Source organism: Medicago sativa, chromosome 4, assembly GCF_051527215.1.
Source record: "Medicago sativa cultivar Bolivia chromosome 4, Bolivia_mono, whole genome shotgun sequence".
Taxonomy (NCBI): Eukaryota; Viridiplantae; Streptophyta; class Magnoliopsida; order Fabales; family Fabaceae; genus Medicago; species Medicago sativa.
The window spans coordinates 51539518-51557397 of record NC_140752.1 but is presented as its reverse complement, the minus strand read 5'-3'; the positions used below and the strand labels follow the sequence as shown (position 1 = coordinate 51557397).

Genomic DNA, 17880 nt, shown 5'->3' with positions numbered 1-17880 from the left:
AGTGCCAAGTATTCTTTCTTTTTACTTTTTATTTGTAAAATATCATTTTTACATGAATAATTAATTAGAAACTTGTAGAGAATATATGTTGTTTATCTTCAAGATTAGAATATTTTTTATGACACAAGATTAAATATGTTTTGTCATTCCAAAATACTAGTCGTCAAGTTTATACCAAAAAGAAAAAACTTCTCATAAATTCCATTCAATAACATTTCTTGAATAAACACTAGAAGTAAGCAAATTGAATGAAAACAATAAAACATATTTTTATTGTTGAATTCTTATAAAAACCATCTATCGCACAGTCATACATAATGCAACTATTACGAACTTGGAATCAAAGTTCCTATTACCAAAAGAGAGCAATCTATATAAAATTTATTTTTTTAACTATAATTTTCTTAATGAGTGCATTTGGGTTCAAATGCAAGAGGTTTGACGTTGTAGAGCATTAACACGTGACCTTTAGACACAAATGATTTCTTGCGCTTAAGAACAGCACCGGTGATACCACCATGAATATTTGAGGGCTTTAATCCATTTGGTGCACTATCCAATACAACATTACACTTGTGAGCTTCAAAACTCGAGATGTCCTTTGAGCCTTTGATATAGAAATAACCGTTCTTATCAGTCTTGCCTTTTCGAACCACCTTATGGTTGGTGTTGTTGCATTGGAGCTTCACAATGGCACCTTCAACAAAAGAACATAATAATATCATTAGTGAAAAATGATCCAACAAAAGAACGTCACATTCTCAATAACCATACAACTTTACTAAAAATTGTAAAAAAAAAATAAAATAAAAAAACTAAAGTTGAAAGAAATCTATTATAAAAAAAGAAATGAAAATGACATTGTTAGAAAAATGATAGGAAAAAAAACGTAGTAAATGTGAAAACTAAAAGACAAACCTTTAAGAGATGTAGCATTCAAGAGCGTGTCAACTCTAGCATGCTTGCATGATTTGACATAAACAACACCTTCAACGGCTATTCGTGATTTAATAGGTATAGGAACACGGAATGGAGGGTGAATTGGAGTAGGTTTGTGAACAGGGGCGTGAGAAGGAGGGTTGTTATGATAGTGGTGACGAGTTGGAGGTTGAACAGGTGCATGAGCAGGAGGGTGTTGTTGATGAACAGGGGCACGGGCAGGAGGGTGGCGATGGTGATGATGGGTTGGAGGTTGAACAGGGGCATGAGCAGGAGGGTGTTGATGGTGGTGATAGGTTGGAGGTTTAACAGGGTGAAGAGGTTGGTGATGATGAACAGGGGCATGAGTAGGAGGGTGTTGGTGGTGGTGATGGGTTGGAGGTTTAGCAGGGTGAAGATGTTGGTGATGATAAATCGGGGAATGTGCAGGAGGGTGGGGATGATGAAGAGGGGCATGAGCAGGAGGGTGTTGGTGGTGGTGATGGGTTGGAGGTTTAGCAGGGTGAAGATGTTGGTGATGATAAATCGGGGCATGTGCAGGAGGGTGGTGATGATGAAGAGGGGCATGAGCAGGAGGGTGTTGGTGGTGGTGATGGGTTGGAGGTTTAGCATGGTGAGAAGGGTGTAAAGGAGTGTGAGCAGAGGTCGGTGAGAGATTGCGGTTGTGATGATGATGGAGAGGAGCGTTAGCCGGTGGATGAAGGGGTGTTGGTTTGTTAAGTAGTGCTGGTTTGTGAAGGGATTCAAGCTCTTCACCAAATACATTAAACGAAATCAGTTGGAGTAAGAGTACGAACATTGCTAAGAACTTAGCCATTTTCACTGAGTAAGAGAAAGTAAGCTAGAAAAAGAGAGTGAGAGAGGAAGAGATGGTGGTATTGTGAAAATGACTAACTGTGAGGCTTGATTTATATTAGAGCCAAACCCCATAATCATTGTGGTTTTTTTTTTCTATCATAAACAAAATTTAAATTAAAATGATTCTCCTTAAAAAAAAATATTCTCTATTCCTCATTTTTAGTGCAAAATAGGTAATAACAAAAATTAGAGTTAATGTCCAGTTTGAAATTATGGAAAGGTGCACTAAAAGATAGGAAATTATAAATTATAAGAGTTAATGTCCAAGTTAAAATTTGGGAAGGGAGTATGGAAATAAAAAAATTACACTACGTAGTAGTTATGTCCAAATTCCTTTTTATTTTCTTAGACTGGACTCGAACGCAGCCACTAACAACTAGTATTGCTAATGCATATATTATATATATAAAATATAAAAATAATATGTAAGTATGTATTGTACTTTTGATAATAACACGTAAGCATTGTTTGTGTAGTGAACTATGTTACGTGGGGACATTATGGTATTTTAAGTAGGGTCAAATGATTAAATTATGGTATTGTTTGTGCATCCGTTGGCAAGATATTAGGAGCGATTTGGGAAGGTCAAAATTAGGAAATTAAAAATTGAATGAAGAGTCAATTCGGTAATCAACTAGTGATCTTTCCAATTGGTTCTTGAACTACTAAAATTAAAGATTAAAGGTTACGGTTGTTTATATCAAAATCAATTTAAAATAAAATCGTTAATCGATTCAAAAAATCGAAACTGAACAAAGTTGGAAATTATTTGATGTGCTTGAATTTTAGTTTTAAAAGATCGCTCAAATCAAATTTTTGTTTATTTTTCTAAGCCAAATCACACCGCATACAATAATTGTAATACTAATTTATTTTTACTAATATTTTTAAAAAATAGGGAAGAAGTAAATTGTATAATTTAAAGTGATATTAATGGTCTTTAACAATCGTTGTTTTCAAGAGAATCGAAATTTTGTACCTTGAGGCTACAAGGTTATCTTTTACCAGTGGGCTATCAAATCTTTTTTTTTTTTTTTTGAAGTAGTTCAGGGTTTGAACTCTTACCCCTACATGTGTAATACAATATCCTTATCAATTGAGATATAATCACGGGAACCAAGTGAAATGTTTTTTTTTTCTTACCATGATATTGGTACGAAGTTTTTTTTGTATTAAGTAGTGATTAGTCTATGTCAAGGAACCTTTGGTGCACACAATGTTTGTTCTTCTCTCCCCACCAGATTTTCTCATACGCATGAGCAAATTAGATCACTAACTACCTACTTAAGGAGCCCAAATCCCTTAGCACTTGGACCAATTCATTGTTCGTCCAACTCAAATTTATTTTTGAAGGGAATTTAAAAGTTTTAAATAATATGATAAGTTTCGTTAATATAGTATTTGTTCGTGTTTCTTCATAATACTTATTAATTAGTTTAATTTTAATCTACTTTTTCATACTTTATTTGTTTCAAATATAATTAATCAATAATTGTCATTCAATAATATATATTTTTTTCAATTTATAGATCAAATGCTACTAATAATATAATAAATTTCATTAATCTATTATTTGGTGTACATATATGTATGTGTGTGTCTACACACACACACTGCAAGCATGATTTACCCATGACGAAAACTTTGAAGTGGTGTGTTTACAAAATAAAAGTTCAAAATAATTATAAAAAAAAACTATATTTAAATGTTCAAAAAATGAATATAAATGCATTTACTTGAAATTTTAATTTTATATTTTTATATATACTACATTTTTATGGATTATTTAATAAATTTTATAGTTAAATCTTATACAATGACCTTACACCAATTCATTCTTTGAGACATAACATTTAATGCATCTACTAAAAAAGGAAATCAAATTAAATCAACAAATGACTATTTAACGCAAATTACTAAATGATAAAAGAGTGTAGGGACCGTCTCTGGAAGATTGACTCAGTTAGTAAGGACATTGTATAATATATGCAGGTCCGAAGTTCGAACCCCGAACCCCCATTTCTTCACATTTAAAATGTGTGTGCTCCAACCACTAGGTTTCATGACAAAAAAAGTGTTGATCCATTTTGGTCCTTGGCAAATCGTGTGTGTACCTGAGTAGTCCTCAACAAATAAAAAGACCTTATTTTGTCTATTACAAAATTAATCGAAAAAATTTAGTTCATGAATCAATTTCTATCATAGAACGTATGACATGTATTGTTTTGTGTATGTGGCGTTAAGAGTGTCAGTTAAGTGCCAGCATAAAATTAAAAGAATTTTTAAGGAGATAAATTAGTCCTTCGTTTAGAAAAAAGCAAAATAAATCAAAATATTTAACCTTTTCAAAATAAGATAATGAATGGACATGCTTAACACCAAATAAAAAAAAATAAAAAAAACCTTTTAACACAAAAACAAATTATTAGTTGAGAAATTGAACCCTTAAACAAACCTCCTTTTGTTTAGATTTCTTGGTAAATTATTTTTTCAACTCAACTGCTTAGTGTGAATTATCATATCATATCTTGCTTTCGTTTTCGCCCAAACCCTTCTGTTTTTATCGAGTATAATCGATGATGAATGTTTCAATAGGGAAAGATGACGGACAAAATGATAAAAGTATTAGTTTGGTCTCTTAATATTTAAAAAATTGTATTCGTTTATTTTTATCAAGAAGAAATAAAAAAATAATTAATAATTTTGTTATATTTTTTAAATATGGGGCCCAATATGACCCAAAATTATTTTGGTAATGACCTAAATGACCCTTATTTTCTAAAAGTTACATATTTCAGTCAGTAAGACAACTGGACTGTCACATATGCCAGTCACAGTTAAAAATGCGAAGAACATACAGGTTGGAGAAAAATATTGATGGAGGGACAAAATTATCTCGGTTTAATTATATAAGAGATTAAATATGGTCATCTTTTCTATCAAGGTTTAAATTGTCCCCTGCATATTTTTTGTCAGATATCAAAATAGGTCTTCACACATGTTGATAAAATAATTGTAAAAGGAAACAAGGATATATAATATAATTAGGCTTTTATGATAGATTAAGAGATTATTAATTTTATGCACATGACTATGTAAAAATAATTTATACATTCAGTCAAATCAAGATAAATAAATAATTGGCGGTCGTTAACTACCGCTACGACTTTCCCCCTTAAACCAGTACAGCCCACACCCTACCTCCTATTCATCCCTCGCCTTATATATTTTATTATCTTACCGTGTTCAATAAAGGTTTATGTACGAGCTATTCAAGGTGGTTTTATCTATCTAAGAGCAAGTCCTGATACTTTCCATTTAAAAATGAAGTTATCGAAGAGAGAAAAAAAAGGTGGGGCAGCCTAAACTATTTCTACGACCTCCCTGAAAAAGAAGGTGGACTTACCATCTAATATGAAAAATCTCTTGTATAACCTCATGTTGGATTATTTATTTTTTCAGGAATTGGGGTTATTATTGTATAACCTAATTTTTTTTTGACAAAAATAGATGATATTCATTCATTCAAATTGATAGAGTACATCGATACAATAAAAATTCGCCAAAAACCAAAAGGATGAATCTGTGAACAAAGTCACAACATCCATGTTAATAGCATAAAACGGCAAAGTACTAAAGCCTACACATATGACTTTATTTAAATCACCGGAATACTCATGTCTCCGGATCTGCAACGTTGATGACTCCAAAGTCATTGATTTGATCTGCACTGGATCGAAGCTGATCTGACAATCTGAACATAACAAATACCTGAACGAAACAAAAAAGACAAACAACGTCGCACAAAGACAACAAACAAAATAACGTCGCACAAAGACGACAAAATCACGAAAGAAAAAAGAAATAGATGTCAAAATCACTTATTTCAATAAAAGGGAAATAGAAAAAAATCGAGTTAGAGGGGTGATTTTGGGTCAAAAATTGACCCTAAATCACCCCTCTTTGGTGGATGAAGGTGAAGAAAGTAGGGTTTTGGCGACGGCTCCAGGAGAGAGAAGGGGAAGAGAGAGCAGCGTTATATTCAATCGAAAAAAATTGTATAACCTAATTTGTTATGCAAAACTATTTTGGATTTCTTGTGGTGTGTTTAACTAAAGTTGATTATTAATATATTGGTAGTTCTTTAAATATATTAATTTTTCAAGAAGAATGTAAAAGCTATCTAACTGCTAGGACTTATTCATAAATTATATGTTAAATTTTAGCTGAAGATTTGCTAAAAGAAATCTTAGTTATGTTGATGCAAAAAATACATTTTGAATGCTAGTTTGTTGTGGATTAACTAAAAATTTGCTAGGATTTTTTTTTAACTACGGATTTAATAAGAAATTTTTCCCTAACAAATTTGTCTCTCAATCTATGCTACAACACATTCAATAGATTCTGCAGCATATGTAACGCCCAAATTAAAAGTGTCTAGAATTTTCAATATGTGCGTTAAAATGGATATTGGATACATTAATTATACAATACGGAAACGACATCAGTCGGGGAATCAGTTACAAAAGCCAACTTGAGTCTTATGTTACATTATTTACACAAAGATAGTCGAACGAAACTTGATTACAAAATTTCATTACAACACATCCTATAATATAACATATGCATCAACTAGAAAGACACAAAGTTGGTTCCACGAAGGCATGATCAATCCAAAGCTTTCTCCTTACCTTTACCACGAGAAACCTGTGAACCTGAACAAAGAAGGAAAGGGATGAGACATAATGTCTCAGTGAGTTCTACCTAATTCCTAGGCTATAGGTAACCTCGGGGAAAACCTACGTTTACCACGTGTCTACAATACAACCTGACGGTTGATTATACGTGTGTGGTCATGCTTGCCTAGACGGTAGTGCATGCTAGGACCGTTGTAGGATCATCATAAATGACATGGTTTTGCTTCTATCTTACGTGTCATGGCGATCAAGGGAATCTAAGACCGCTATACTGAGATATGCTAAACGCATCAAGGCCGAAACTTGACATATTCATGACACGAATCTAAACCGGACAATTAGGAAAACCTAAGATCGTCGTCGGTATAACTTCATAACTTGCTCGTATCTATCATACATAGTCGTATTCATTCTTTAGTTAGAGGTTAGCATTGAACAACAACATTATCTGAGTTCATTTTACGGAGAGCTCCGGGGTGGAGTAATCCCGAGCACAATCCCTTATCTAACCGATGAAAACCTATCTAAGGTACATCAGACTCCCTCAGTGTCGTGCGGGCCCCCTTACGAAGCTTATCCCGTTTCACCTGGCGAAAACCCCTCAAGATCCAACCTAATGTGGATCACAAGAGACACGACACCTACATCTTGCTTAAACATTCTTAGTGAATAGATTAAACTAATCGCTTCACATCTGAGCATACATAAATTCCATGCTTAACGTTCTAATTCTCGACAAGCTAGGTCAAGGCTCTATGTTCCTTCCCTTTCTTAGTTCATTTCTACCCAGTCACGTTTCATGTAATTTTCTCATAAGCCGTTCTTACTAATTAAGCTAAGATTGCCATGATTTTCATTTCAAGAATCATTTGATGTTATGTGCATTGCCTAGATGTTGTTTTGGGGTTATAAAGTTATAAATCGATGAAAGAAATGCTTCAGACTGCACCACCGACCCTAGTTTGAGCCAACAAGCCAAAAGCATGTTGGCTAAGTCAGAGACTTTCGCCAATGGCGAAATATTTCTGGAGTCTTTAAAAGCGATTCTGTTGATTCAAATATTCAAATTTCTCATGGAGGGATTTGCACTAAAACATCTCATGGAGGGATTTGCACTAAAACACCCCCTTTTTGATGATGACAAACATCTCATGGAGGGATTTGCACTAAAACTTTGTGAAAAATATTACTCATCACTCTCATTATTTTTACACATGCTAATTTATTATCTTGAGAACTATTTTATACTACATAGTTGAGTTGTAGTACTTGTGCTTCAATTTGTTTATATCTACACATTTGGAGTAATCTTTTAATTGTCTTATTCTAATTTGTATTGGGTGTGATCTCAAGGTTTCAAGAGAGGTGAAATATCTTGCGTTTAGAGACTCTTCTACAAAGAGTAATTTTGTATTGTGAGTGCTCGCTATTTGTAAAGGTTACTAGCTTATTCTGTTTAAAAGCTTGGTTAGTGAAAATCTCAAGGGGTTTTTCCTTAGGGACTAGACCTAGGCCTTGGTGTTTTAGGCCGAACTAGGATAATTTTTTGGTGTCTTTTCTCTCATCTTTTTTTATCTCTGTTACTTCATTTTCTATTTATTTACATCAACATATCTGGCTTTCATCTTTATTAAAAACAATTATAAGCACTTTATTTCTTGTGTGTTTGAAGTCACTTGTTCAACAGTCATCACTCAAAAAGGAATAAACCAAGCCAATCCAATTTTGTGTGACACTCCTGAAAATACAAATGAAGAATTTGAAGTTATTGTGGAATATGAATATGATTCAATTTCAATATATGAAATATGACACTTTTTTGTAAGTATTAATCCTTTTTTTTTGTCGATATACACCGACGTATTTATTTGGATATGTAATGCAACACAATTGTTTTTGGTCAATATATTCCTAAGGGATCGAATACCCTCTAGAAAGGCTCGGGCGCCCTCCAGAAGGGCTTCTGAGACCTAGGTGCGCCCTTCCAGAGGTGTCGCCTCAACTAGCTTCTAGCAGCATCTAGAGCTTAGTAAGAAGACTTAAGGCCCAGCTTGCTTGAGGCTTCAGTAACGTAAATACAAGCCCACAAAGGGTTATAAAAAACCCTCTTGGGATCATTCTCAGGGCATCAAATAAACAGTCTAAACTCTAGTTTTTAATATTGTACTCACTGCAAGTAATATATATATATATATATATATATATATTGTGTACACGACACCGATATTTTAATCGGTTATTAATGTTCCGCATTTATTATAAATATATGTTTAAGTTTCGGCATTAATGTACTTTACTTTTATTTTGTTTTATTCTGATATTTGTTTTTTTTTTTTTAAGGTTTAATTTCATGTTAGATCCCTTAAGTTTATTTTAGGATTCAAGTTGGTCCCTTAGGTTTTAAAAGTTTCAAGTTGGTCCAAAACGTCACTCACGTTGAAACAAGTTAGTCCCTTTCGTGACATGATATTGAGTTTAATAAAACAAACAAAAAATACAAAAATGTTTTAAAACTGATTTTCTAAATAAGTCAAATTTCATCACTCATATTGTCAACCGGATCTTTAAATGGTGAAGTGACAGAATGGACTAACTTATTCCAATGTGAGTAACGTTTTGAACCAACTTGAAACTTTTAAAACGTCGGGGACCAACTCGAAACTTTTAAAACATAAGGGACAAACTTGAAACCTAAGATAAACATAAGAGACCAAACATGCAATTAAGCCCTTTTTTTTAAACTTATGTGAAGTTCAACATGTCACAAAATGCACAAATTGAAGGTCATGTTCGATATTCTGCTTTCAAGAAAACGATTAATGTTTTCTTAACTCCGACCGACACACTGGATGACTTGAAGACACAACTTAACAAATACTTTGTGTTTCATGGTGAAGATCATAGTACATCTCATGTATTTGTACATGTGCCGTGTGTAGATCTTGGAGCAGACAAAGACGAAGACATGTGGAAAACGGTTTATTATTCTCAGGTTATTCATGACGATAACGACGTGGGATTTATGTTTAGGATGATGGATGAAAATAATATGTTACATCTCTGTGTTCGTTCCAACTGTAGGTGCCTAGAATGTTCAGGAGAGATTTGATGTCATTTAGTGTTATGTGTTGCATAATGTTTCACTTTTGTCTAATTTCAAACATCTCTATAACATTAACATATTGTTGTATTCCTGTAATGTTGATGAATCATTGATACATTATGTATTTTTGTTGTTTAATACTTGGTGGTTGTTGTTGTATTGGTGGAATTTCATCTGGAATTACAGTTTGAAATTACAGGTAAAAACAGACTGAAAATTGCTTGGTTGAAGAATGCAGACTGCACTGTCTGCATTTACTGGTGTGAGCGGTAGTTAACTACCGCCAGTTTAGAGAGAAGGAGGATATCAATCATTCAAAATACGCAGAATTTATTCAAAATCTATTCCATCTAATACACAACTTTATTCAAATTTATTAAAAACATAAAAATAAAAAAATATCAAAAAAAAAAGACATTATAACAAGCCATTACAATAATCAATATTAATCTTCTCCCACGTCTCTTAAGTCAATTGGGTTGTCCTCGACTGTTCATGGGACACCTACTTTTGGTTATGGGTCAAAATAACATGTCATTCCACTCCTTCTCAGCTTATTGAAATTGTAAACTGACACCTTCGCTTTGCTTTTTTTTTTTCTTCTTCTGATCCGTCCCATTCGATGTTGTGCCACATCATGGTAGTTTTTGCTTTCTTTTTTATTTGAGTATCACCCTGTTGAGACTTAAGCTCCTTTTTCAATTTAGCACCAGTCTTCTTCTCAGACATAACTACACAAATAAAACAATACAAAATAATGAGATTTTTATAACAAGATAACACCCTAATCAAACTAAATTGCAAAATTTCATCATAACAAAATCCCATTTAATGAGATTTTCATAACAACATTCCATTTTCACTAACATTTTGCTAAATTTATCAAAATTAACACTCTAATCAAACTAAGTTGCATGTTAATAGGATTAGACTTACTTGTGATATTCTTTAAATAATTTGGATGAATTGGTGCAATTTGATTTTGCACGAAAATTTGGATAATAAAGTTTATTAGCAAAACACAAGCTTTTAAGGGTAACTCTTGAATGATAACATAAATGTTGAATGATAAAAAAAAAGTTGGAATGATAAAAAAAATTGTTGAATAATAAAAAAAATGTTGAATGATAATAACAATGTTGAATGTTAGCATCTGACTGTGTTAAATTACATGACACAGCGGTAGTTAACTACCGCTAGGGGTAAAACTGTCATTTTCATATGTGTTTAGGAAAAAACTGATGTGACGCAATTTTCCTAATCGTTTAGCTTTGCTTTAGTTATGAGAATGATCTTTAGGGATCTATCTATGCAGTATTTCTCTCGCAAAGCAATTGAAGTTTGATCTCGAACCGTCTAATTGTTGTTTTAACAACAAAAAAGGTATAGATTGGTTTGTTGTTAAAACAACAATTAACGGTTCGAGATCAAACTTCAATTGCTTTGCGGGAGAAATACTGCATAGATAGATCCCTAAAGATCATTCTCATAACTAAAGCAAAGCTCATTTCTAGTGAGTATTAAAGTTTACATCACCTTATAAAAATGTAATTTTTAACAAGTGAAATTAAAATTAATAAAAAACAATAATCTTTCCCGCACAAGGTGTGTCTGATAGATTATCCAAAGTCAGACAACAAAAAGTGCCAAGTGCTAAGCAAAGGTTAATTACTTGCAACTTCTCAACTGAGTTAGTTACTTTAGTTGCAAGTTAGTTACCTTGACTGTGAACTAACCTTATTATAAATACTTCTCAACTAAATTTCGTCATCTTTTTCCTGGTCTGTGTTAGTTGTTTTTTTCTTTTAACTCAATATTTGATCCAAGGACCGACTAATCTATAAGACTAATCTCACCGTCCACTAACGGGGTCCCATTTATAGACGGAACAAGCCCTGTGGGACTTGCCCACCACAAAAAACTTGTGCATCCTCACTTTCCTGTTCTATGTGTTAGTTGATCCTTCATGATAGTAATAGAACTTTTAATCATGATCTTAATGCTTTGTCTTTTCGTAGAGATGTAGAATATATTCTTTCTATACCATTGGACCTTAATTATACTATTGATAATAGAATTTTACATCATACACTTTTTTTCTTCTGAAGGTAATTACTCTGTGAAATCAAGATATAAACTTTGTGCACAAAACTTTGATCCTACTAGTATTGAAGCCGAGCTTCGTAACTAGAGAAAGATTTGGCAATTGAACCTGCCTGATTAGATCCGGTTATAGAAGCCATTCATTGCTCTAAAGTTTTAATCACGAAATTCTTGCAAAACCATATTTTGTAACTAACAATTGAATGAAAGAAATGATTTCTTTGATTGATTTAGAGGTACAAAAGTGTGTACATTAACTATGATAGATCTGCTACACTAGAATAGTATCATGACAGTATCTATTGCTAACTAATCGGATAACTTGCTTCGCAAGTTATCATTGTGAATGATTCGAACGAACAATTGTATACTTGTATCCTCTTGGTGGAATACTATAGGGAAGTGTTTACTCATCAATAAGCTAATGGAGTAGTTCACAGTTTAACTAGAGTATCTTTAATGTCATACAATCGTACATTAACGAAATTCAGCATTTCTTTCAAGGTGTAATTGGTTCTTGCGGTACATTTATTCGATTTAAGAGGTATATGTAATACAAAAAATAGAAAGAAATGCACAAAGTAAAATATATTAAACGATAAGAGTAAAACAAATTACAAAACACACATAATAGTCTTCTTTTCCCCCTTTGCCCATAAGGCTTGAGAGTTTGAAGAAACTAGGAAATAATACAAATTATAAAGCCAAAAAATTCCACAATGATTTAATGGCCAACTTAATTAAAGTCTACATTTATTTCATTCCAATACATTAAATTCATAAATTACTGAATTTCCCCTAAATTCCAAACTCAGCAGTATAGTTCACAGCAGAAGTATAGCTCTTTCACATTCTGGCCTTAGCAACCACCATGCTGCCATTATCTCTATCAATGCCCACTGTTCCTGGCCTAGTCCATGTTTCCTTAAATTGATCTTCAGTAACACCTATAAAAAATTAAAATCGTAAAAAAAGTTACATTTACCGTTGTTTTATTAAAAAAAATTAGCGCTATAACGAGGGTTTTCTAAAAAGGTTTTTGTGACTAAGATCTGAGCCGCGACATCAAGGTTTTTGATGTAAGCGTGACCACAATTTGATCCCACTTTGACATTCGCCACATTTGATAGTGACTCTCAGTAATATCAAGGATCACAACGCTAAAGCTACGATAACGACAATTTAAAAACCTTAATTGTAACATTAATTTATGTACGCTTACCTTTTCCCATTGCAGCGGTTGACGCAACACCACCCTGGATAGTTTTGAGGTACCGATCATAGTAATTCGCACCGGCCCATTTCTGATGAGCAAGTGTATCAACACCATTGTTCCTTTCCTCTCTTTGAATCCTTTCGACATAAGCTAGCATTCCCCTGTTAGCAAAATCCCTAGCAAATGTTGAAGTGATTAATGCATTAGAATGCAAACCTCCAACAGTTATGAACTGCCACACATACCCTAACTGAGCGATCTTAGGAATAAAATCCCTCATTTCGATATCACTCATACCCGAAGCATCCCAATTAAAAGATGGCGAAAGATTGTATCCGAGCAATATCTGTGGATACTTTGATCTCATCCCTTCAGCAAACTGTGTGCACTCAACCACATTTGGACTTGCTGTTTCCATCCAGATAAGATCAGCGTGTGGTGCGAAAGCACAACCACGAACAATAGCCGCGGTAACAGAACCTTTAAACCTGTAAAACCCTTCTCTAGTTCTAGGCAAGTCCCAATCCCAAAAGAGGTTTCTCACACCTAATCTCTCAGAAATCTCCCTACCTTCCTCAATTGAAAGACATTTCTCGTAACTCGAAAAATGCATCCACTCGTTCAACCTCCTCCTTTTCTCATCCTCGTTAACATTTTGGCTCTTGATTGCATCTGCAACCGCTTCCGAGAAAGTCTTCAACTGCGCATTCGACAACCACTGATCCTCCAATGCCTGAAGTTCAGCTCCACTCTTTCCAGAAGCAAAGCCTTGTGCCATAACTGTTGCCAAACTCTTTCCCTTGAGACTCGGATTCGTCACGCCCAAAATAAACTGATGATCCCTTGTATCAATATTGGATTGAATAAGATTAGCAGCAACAGCATCAGTTCTAGCAACCAAAACAGTTTCAACTCCCATAACATCAAATTGAAGCCTTGCAGCAACAAGCCTATTAATATGTTCACTAACCGCAACCAAAACTTTCCCCGCCATGTGACCACATTTCTTAGTCACAGATGATTGATCCTCAATGTGAATCCCAGCAGCACCGCGTTCGACAAAAAGCTTACAGAGCTTAACAGTAGCTGTTGTGCCACCGAATCCAGTGTCACCATCAGCTATTATCGGTCTCAAATAATCGATAAAAGGCATTTTTGCTCGATCTTCTCGGCTCATACTCATCCTCTCTTCTCTTTGCTTTCTGTCATGATACTGCTGAGCAAAGAAAAGATGTTCAACTTTGTTCGGGACAGTGTCGTAAGGGTAATCAGCAAGATCGGGACCAGGTTCATTGGTAGTTGTGTGTGTGGATGAACACTGCCAGCCTGAGACGTAAATTGTGTCCAAGTGTTTTGCCATTTGAGTGACTTGGACCGGATCAAGTGCACCAAATGTTCTCGATGCTGTTCTGTTGGCTTGGTGGGTTTTGAGAAGTCTCCATAGCTTTTTGGATAACTCATTTGAGGCATAGGTTTGTCTTAGGTTTCCTCTAAGAGAAACTACATCTTTTGCTGAGTATGGTCTTTGGGTTAGTCTGAACCTGTCTGTGTTCCACCATGCTTGCACCTCCGCTACTTCGGACTCGAATCTGGCTTCTTCTTCCATTATCTGTGTTCATTCATATAATTTTGGTTAATTTAAGTTCATTGTACCATGAAGTTAAACCAATATTATTTTTGTATAAGTTAATTTCAAAGGTTGAATTGATACTTATATCGTGATACCATGAGATAAGTTATCAAGCACTGACACAGACACGACATGTAAATACCATTAATGATTTAAAAAATATATATCTGATTGAATGTTCTACATGTGTCGGTGTCATGTCTATGTCTAACACGTCTCAATTTGAAGGCCTGATGCTACATTAAAAATCTTCTAAAGTGAACACTTGTTTCTTAACTAAGACTACATTAATTTGATATAAAATAATAATTTTAGTCCACAAAGTTTTGAAAGAACATAGCTTTCTTTTTGTGTTCTTCATTCTATGTAGAGATCTTTTGATAAACTCGTACAAATTACAGAACAGGGAATTAATCATATTCTCTTCTCTATGAATGCAAAACCAGAAACCTATGTTACTTTTTGAACAATCAAAGAAGTTAAAATCGCAATTTATATTCTGCAGCTGCTACTAAAATATTGAAAAAAGTTATAATGATTAAAAGCTCAAACAAAAATTTGAACAACTGGCATTAGTATCATCTTAATCTAAGAACTACTAATAATGTGATATCATAATTTTTGTTTTTAGTTTTTGTTTAATCATAATTTTTCGGTTGTCCAAATTACAATTTTGAGCAATTATGCTCTCTGCTAAGAATAGTTATGAAAACATGTGAGAAATTTTAAAATGCGGGAACGAGGAAAGTTGCTACAAAAATTTGATGAAATTGAAAGCTATGATAATATACGTCACGTCTAAAATCATTTGATATATTAATAAGATACATCAAAATTAACGTCTTAAAAGTTTTTATCAAACGAGTTTAAGTATGAACAAGAATAACAAACAATAGGAACCTTGAATTGACTCAATTAATTTGCACAAAGAAAATGAAAAAAGCAAGGCAAGAGAGAAGAATGTTGAGCTTACGGATGAAGGCATAAAGAGTGATGAAGCCATGGTAAGAACAAAACTCTTTTCTTTTTTGCTTATGTTAATTGCACACAACTAAGAGAAGCTCATGAAAAATGTTCTTCAAGCACCTCAATTTATATAACTAAGGGGCAACCCTAGTTGATCATGCCAATGTGAAAAAGGTAATTAGATGACATTATGAATAGAAGAAACAAACAAAAATAAATTTTATCTAGTTATGTTAAATATTATCTTTGATTATTATTTTTCTAAGGAAAATTGTGAAACATTGCACTTGAATGATGCATCCACAGGCACGTATGGTGGTGGCATTTATCTTACGTTCATCTATCACTTTTTCTTTGTCATCTTTCATTTAATTAGTATGATGTCACATTATTATATAGATATATATATTATTGACAATGATATATGTGTAAGTTGGAGATTTCCTCTTCATTCTAAAAGAACGGACTCGGTGTTCATACACGAAATGTGTGTAAATTAGTGACATTTTAAAAAAAAAAAAAAGTGTTATTTTTCTTTGCTTCATATTTTAATTTTTAGTGATGATTAACCTTTTCCAAAAATATAAAGTATTATCATACATGACTGTGTAGACTAATTCATCAGGAGGGATAAAACACTTTATCTTTATGGAGAGTAAGGTAAAGTTATTGAAAGAATAGACAAATTGGTCATCGAATTTATTCTTGTAAATTGGCACACAAAAAAAGAGGGACACTTACTATCCATATTTTAATGGATAGTTAGATTACATTGATATGATTCACACACAAAAAAAGAGATGACATTGCATTTAGTTAATAATCCATATTCGTAAAAGTTAATAGAGGGACTATTATGACTTGCATTTTATAATTTTACAGATGTCTTTCATATTTATCCAAAATCAAATATTATTTTAACTTCATGCATTTTCAATCTAATAATCAAATGAAAGATGAGTGTTAAAAACACTCTATTTTCAACACTCTCTTTAGCATTCATTTTTTTATTGAGTAAAATCAATATGAGCACTACACTTGAAAATAGGTTCCAATAAAGTGATATGACTCGTATGGATCTCATTCAATAAATGAGAGAATATTAGAGAGTGTTAAATAAGTAATATTTTTAGTACTCCTAAATTAATTTATAAAGGTCCCACAAATTAGTGAGTTTTATTAGTGATTTAGTGGGATTTTATTTACTAGTTTTATTTTTCCTTCATGTAGATTTCTTGTTAAATAATGTAAATGTTCACAACACTCCTTAATACATGTTTTTTAACAGAGTTTTTTATTGATTCAAATTTATATAGATTTTATCAAATCATGTGATTTGCATATAAATTTGATAGAATATCTATGAATTTTATTCAATAAAAAAATAGTATATTAAAAAATATATGTTAAAGAGTGTGTTGTAAACATTTTGTTATTTTAAAGATGAGTGGTCCCGTGAGCATAGCTCAGTTGGTAGGACAATGCATTATTATATGCAGGGGCCGGGGTTCGAACCCCAAACACCCCACTTATTCACCTTATATGGTGATATTCACCTTATATGGTGATTTCTAACCACTAAGCTGCCTTTTTTTTTGAGCAAACCACTAAGCTACCTGACCAAAACCACTAAGCTGCCTTTTTTTTTTGAGCAAACCACTAAGCTACCTGACCAAAAAATTCTAACCACTAAGCTACCTTTTTTTTTTTTGAGCAAACCACTAAGCTACCTGACCAAAAAAATAAAAGATGAGTGATATGAAGAGTATTTTTCTAACACTATTTATTGGGCTAAACTCATTGAATCCACACTATTGAAATGAATCACAGATAAAGTGGGCATACCTATATTATTTTTACCAAAATGAAAAAGTAAGTGTTAGAAGTGTTTCAAAATTTAAACTAACTAGAAGCTCTCTCGTTAAGAAAATGATTGGTCTCAACGAGCCAATCCATTTGGCTTGAGACATGAGATGAACAATTATCATCCAACTTCTTATCCGGGTTGGTTGCAATCTGTTATTGTCTTGAATTTGGAGTTTAGTTTGCTGAATACAAATGATAAAAATGAGTATGGGACTATTGTTGAAAGCAACTGGTTGAGTATATCATGTATATATCGTGAATGGTTTATAACATGGTGCACTATATTATTCTCTTGGGATTCACAACATTATTTTGGTAGATAATAGATTTAGTCTTGAAATCAATCATCGAATTAGAATGAAGAGAAAAAAAAAATTGATCACACCTATATAAGAAAAGATGGAAAAAAAAAAAATAAACAACATCTATTTTAAAAATAATTAAAAGATGTATATTTTTAATTAATATAAGTCATACACTTTAAAAATGGGTTTTACAAATT

General features: G+C 33.0%; 3 protein-coding genes across 3 annotated transcripts; 1 reads left to right on the top strand and 2 right to left on the bottom strand.

The window, feature by feature from the left end:
* Nucleotides 1–244: 244 nt before the first annotated feature.
* On the bottom strand, nucleotides 245–1983 carry LOC146929703 (uncharacterized). The gene is made up of 2 exons (XM_085701486.1): nucleotides 919–1983; nucleotides 245–697 (listed from the first exon to the last, which is right to left on the bottom strand). The coding sequence occupies exons 1-2, from the start codon at nucleotides 1754–1756 to the stop codon at nucleotides 405–407; spliced, it is 1131 nt and encodes a 376-aa protein (XP_085557612.1). The 5' UTR covers nucleotides 1757–1983; the 3' UTR covers nucleotides 245–404.
* Nucleotides 1984–9252: 7269 nt separating this feature from the next.
* Nucleotides 9253–9870, top strand: LOC146929702 (uncharacterized). The gene is made up of 2 exons (XM_085707389.1): nucleotides 9253–9571; nucleotides 9797–9870. The coding sequence occupies exons 1-2, from the start codon at nucleotides 9253–9255 to the stop codon at nucleotides 9868–9870; spliced, it is 393 nt and encodes a 130-aa protein (XP_085563515.1).
* A 2403-nt stretch (nucleotides 9871–12273) lies between these two features.
* On the bottom strand, nucleotides 12274–15808 carry ICL (isocitrate lyase). The gene is made up of 3 exons (XM_085701485.1): nucleotides 15520–15808; nucleotides 12923–14525; nucleotides 12274–12647 (listed from the first exon to the last, which is right to left on the bottom strand). The coding sequence occupies exons 1-3, from the start codon at nucleotides 15547–15549 to the stop codon at nucleotides 12547–12549; spliced, it is 1734 nt and encodes a 577-aa protein (XP_085557611.1). The 5' UTR covers nucleotides 15550–15808; the 3' UTR covers nucleotides 12274–12546.
* Between the last annotated feature and the right edge of the window lie 2072 nt (nucleotides 15809–17880).

Excerpts from the sequence above, each read along its gene's own strand:
- LOC146929703 (XM_085701486.1), bottom strand. The coding sequence starts at position 1,756 with ATGGCTAAGTTCTTAGCAATGTTCGTACTCTTACTCCAACTGATTTCG. Across the intron at positions 698-918 it reads GAATGCTACATCTCTTAAAG|GTGCCATTGTGAAGCTCCAA; the intron begins GTTTGTCTTTTA and ends CTTTTGTTGAAG.
- LOC146929702 (XM_085707389.1), top strand. The coding sequence starts at position 9,253 with ATGTCACAAAATGCACAAATTGAAGGTCATGTTCGATATTCTGCTTTC. Across the intron at positions 9,572-9,796 it reads TCTCTGTGTTCGTTCCAACT|GTAAAAACAGACTGAAAATT; the intron begins GTAGGTGCCTAG and ends TTGAAATTACAG.
- ICL (XM_085701485.1), bottom strand. The coding sequence starts at position 15,549 with ATGGCTTCATCACTCTTTATGCCTTCATCC. Across the intron at positions 14,526-15,519 it reads CACTCTTTATGCCTTCATCC|ATAATGGAAGAAGAAGCCAG; the intron begins GTAAGCTCAACA and ends GAATGAACACAG. Across the intron at positions 12,648-12,922 it reads AACCGCTGCAATGGGAAAAG|GTGTTACTGAAGATCAATTT; the intron begins GTAAGCGTACAT and ends AATTTTTTATAG.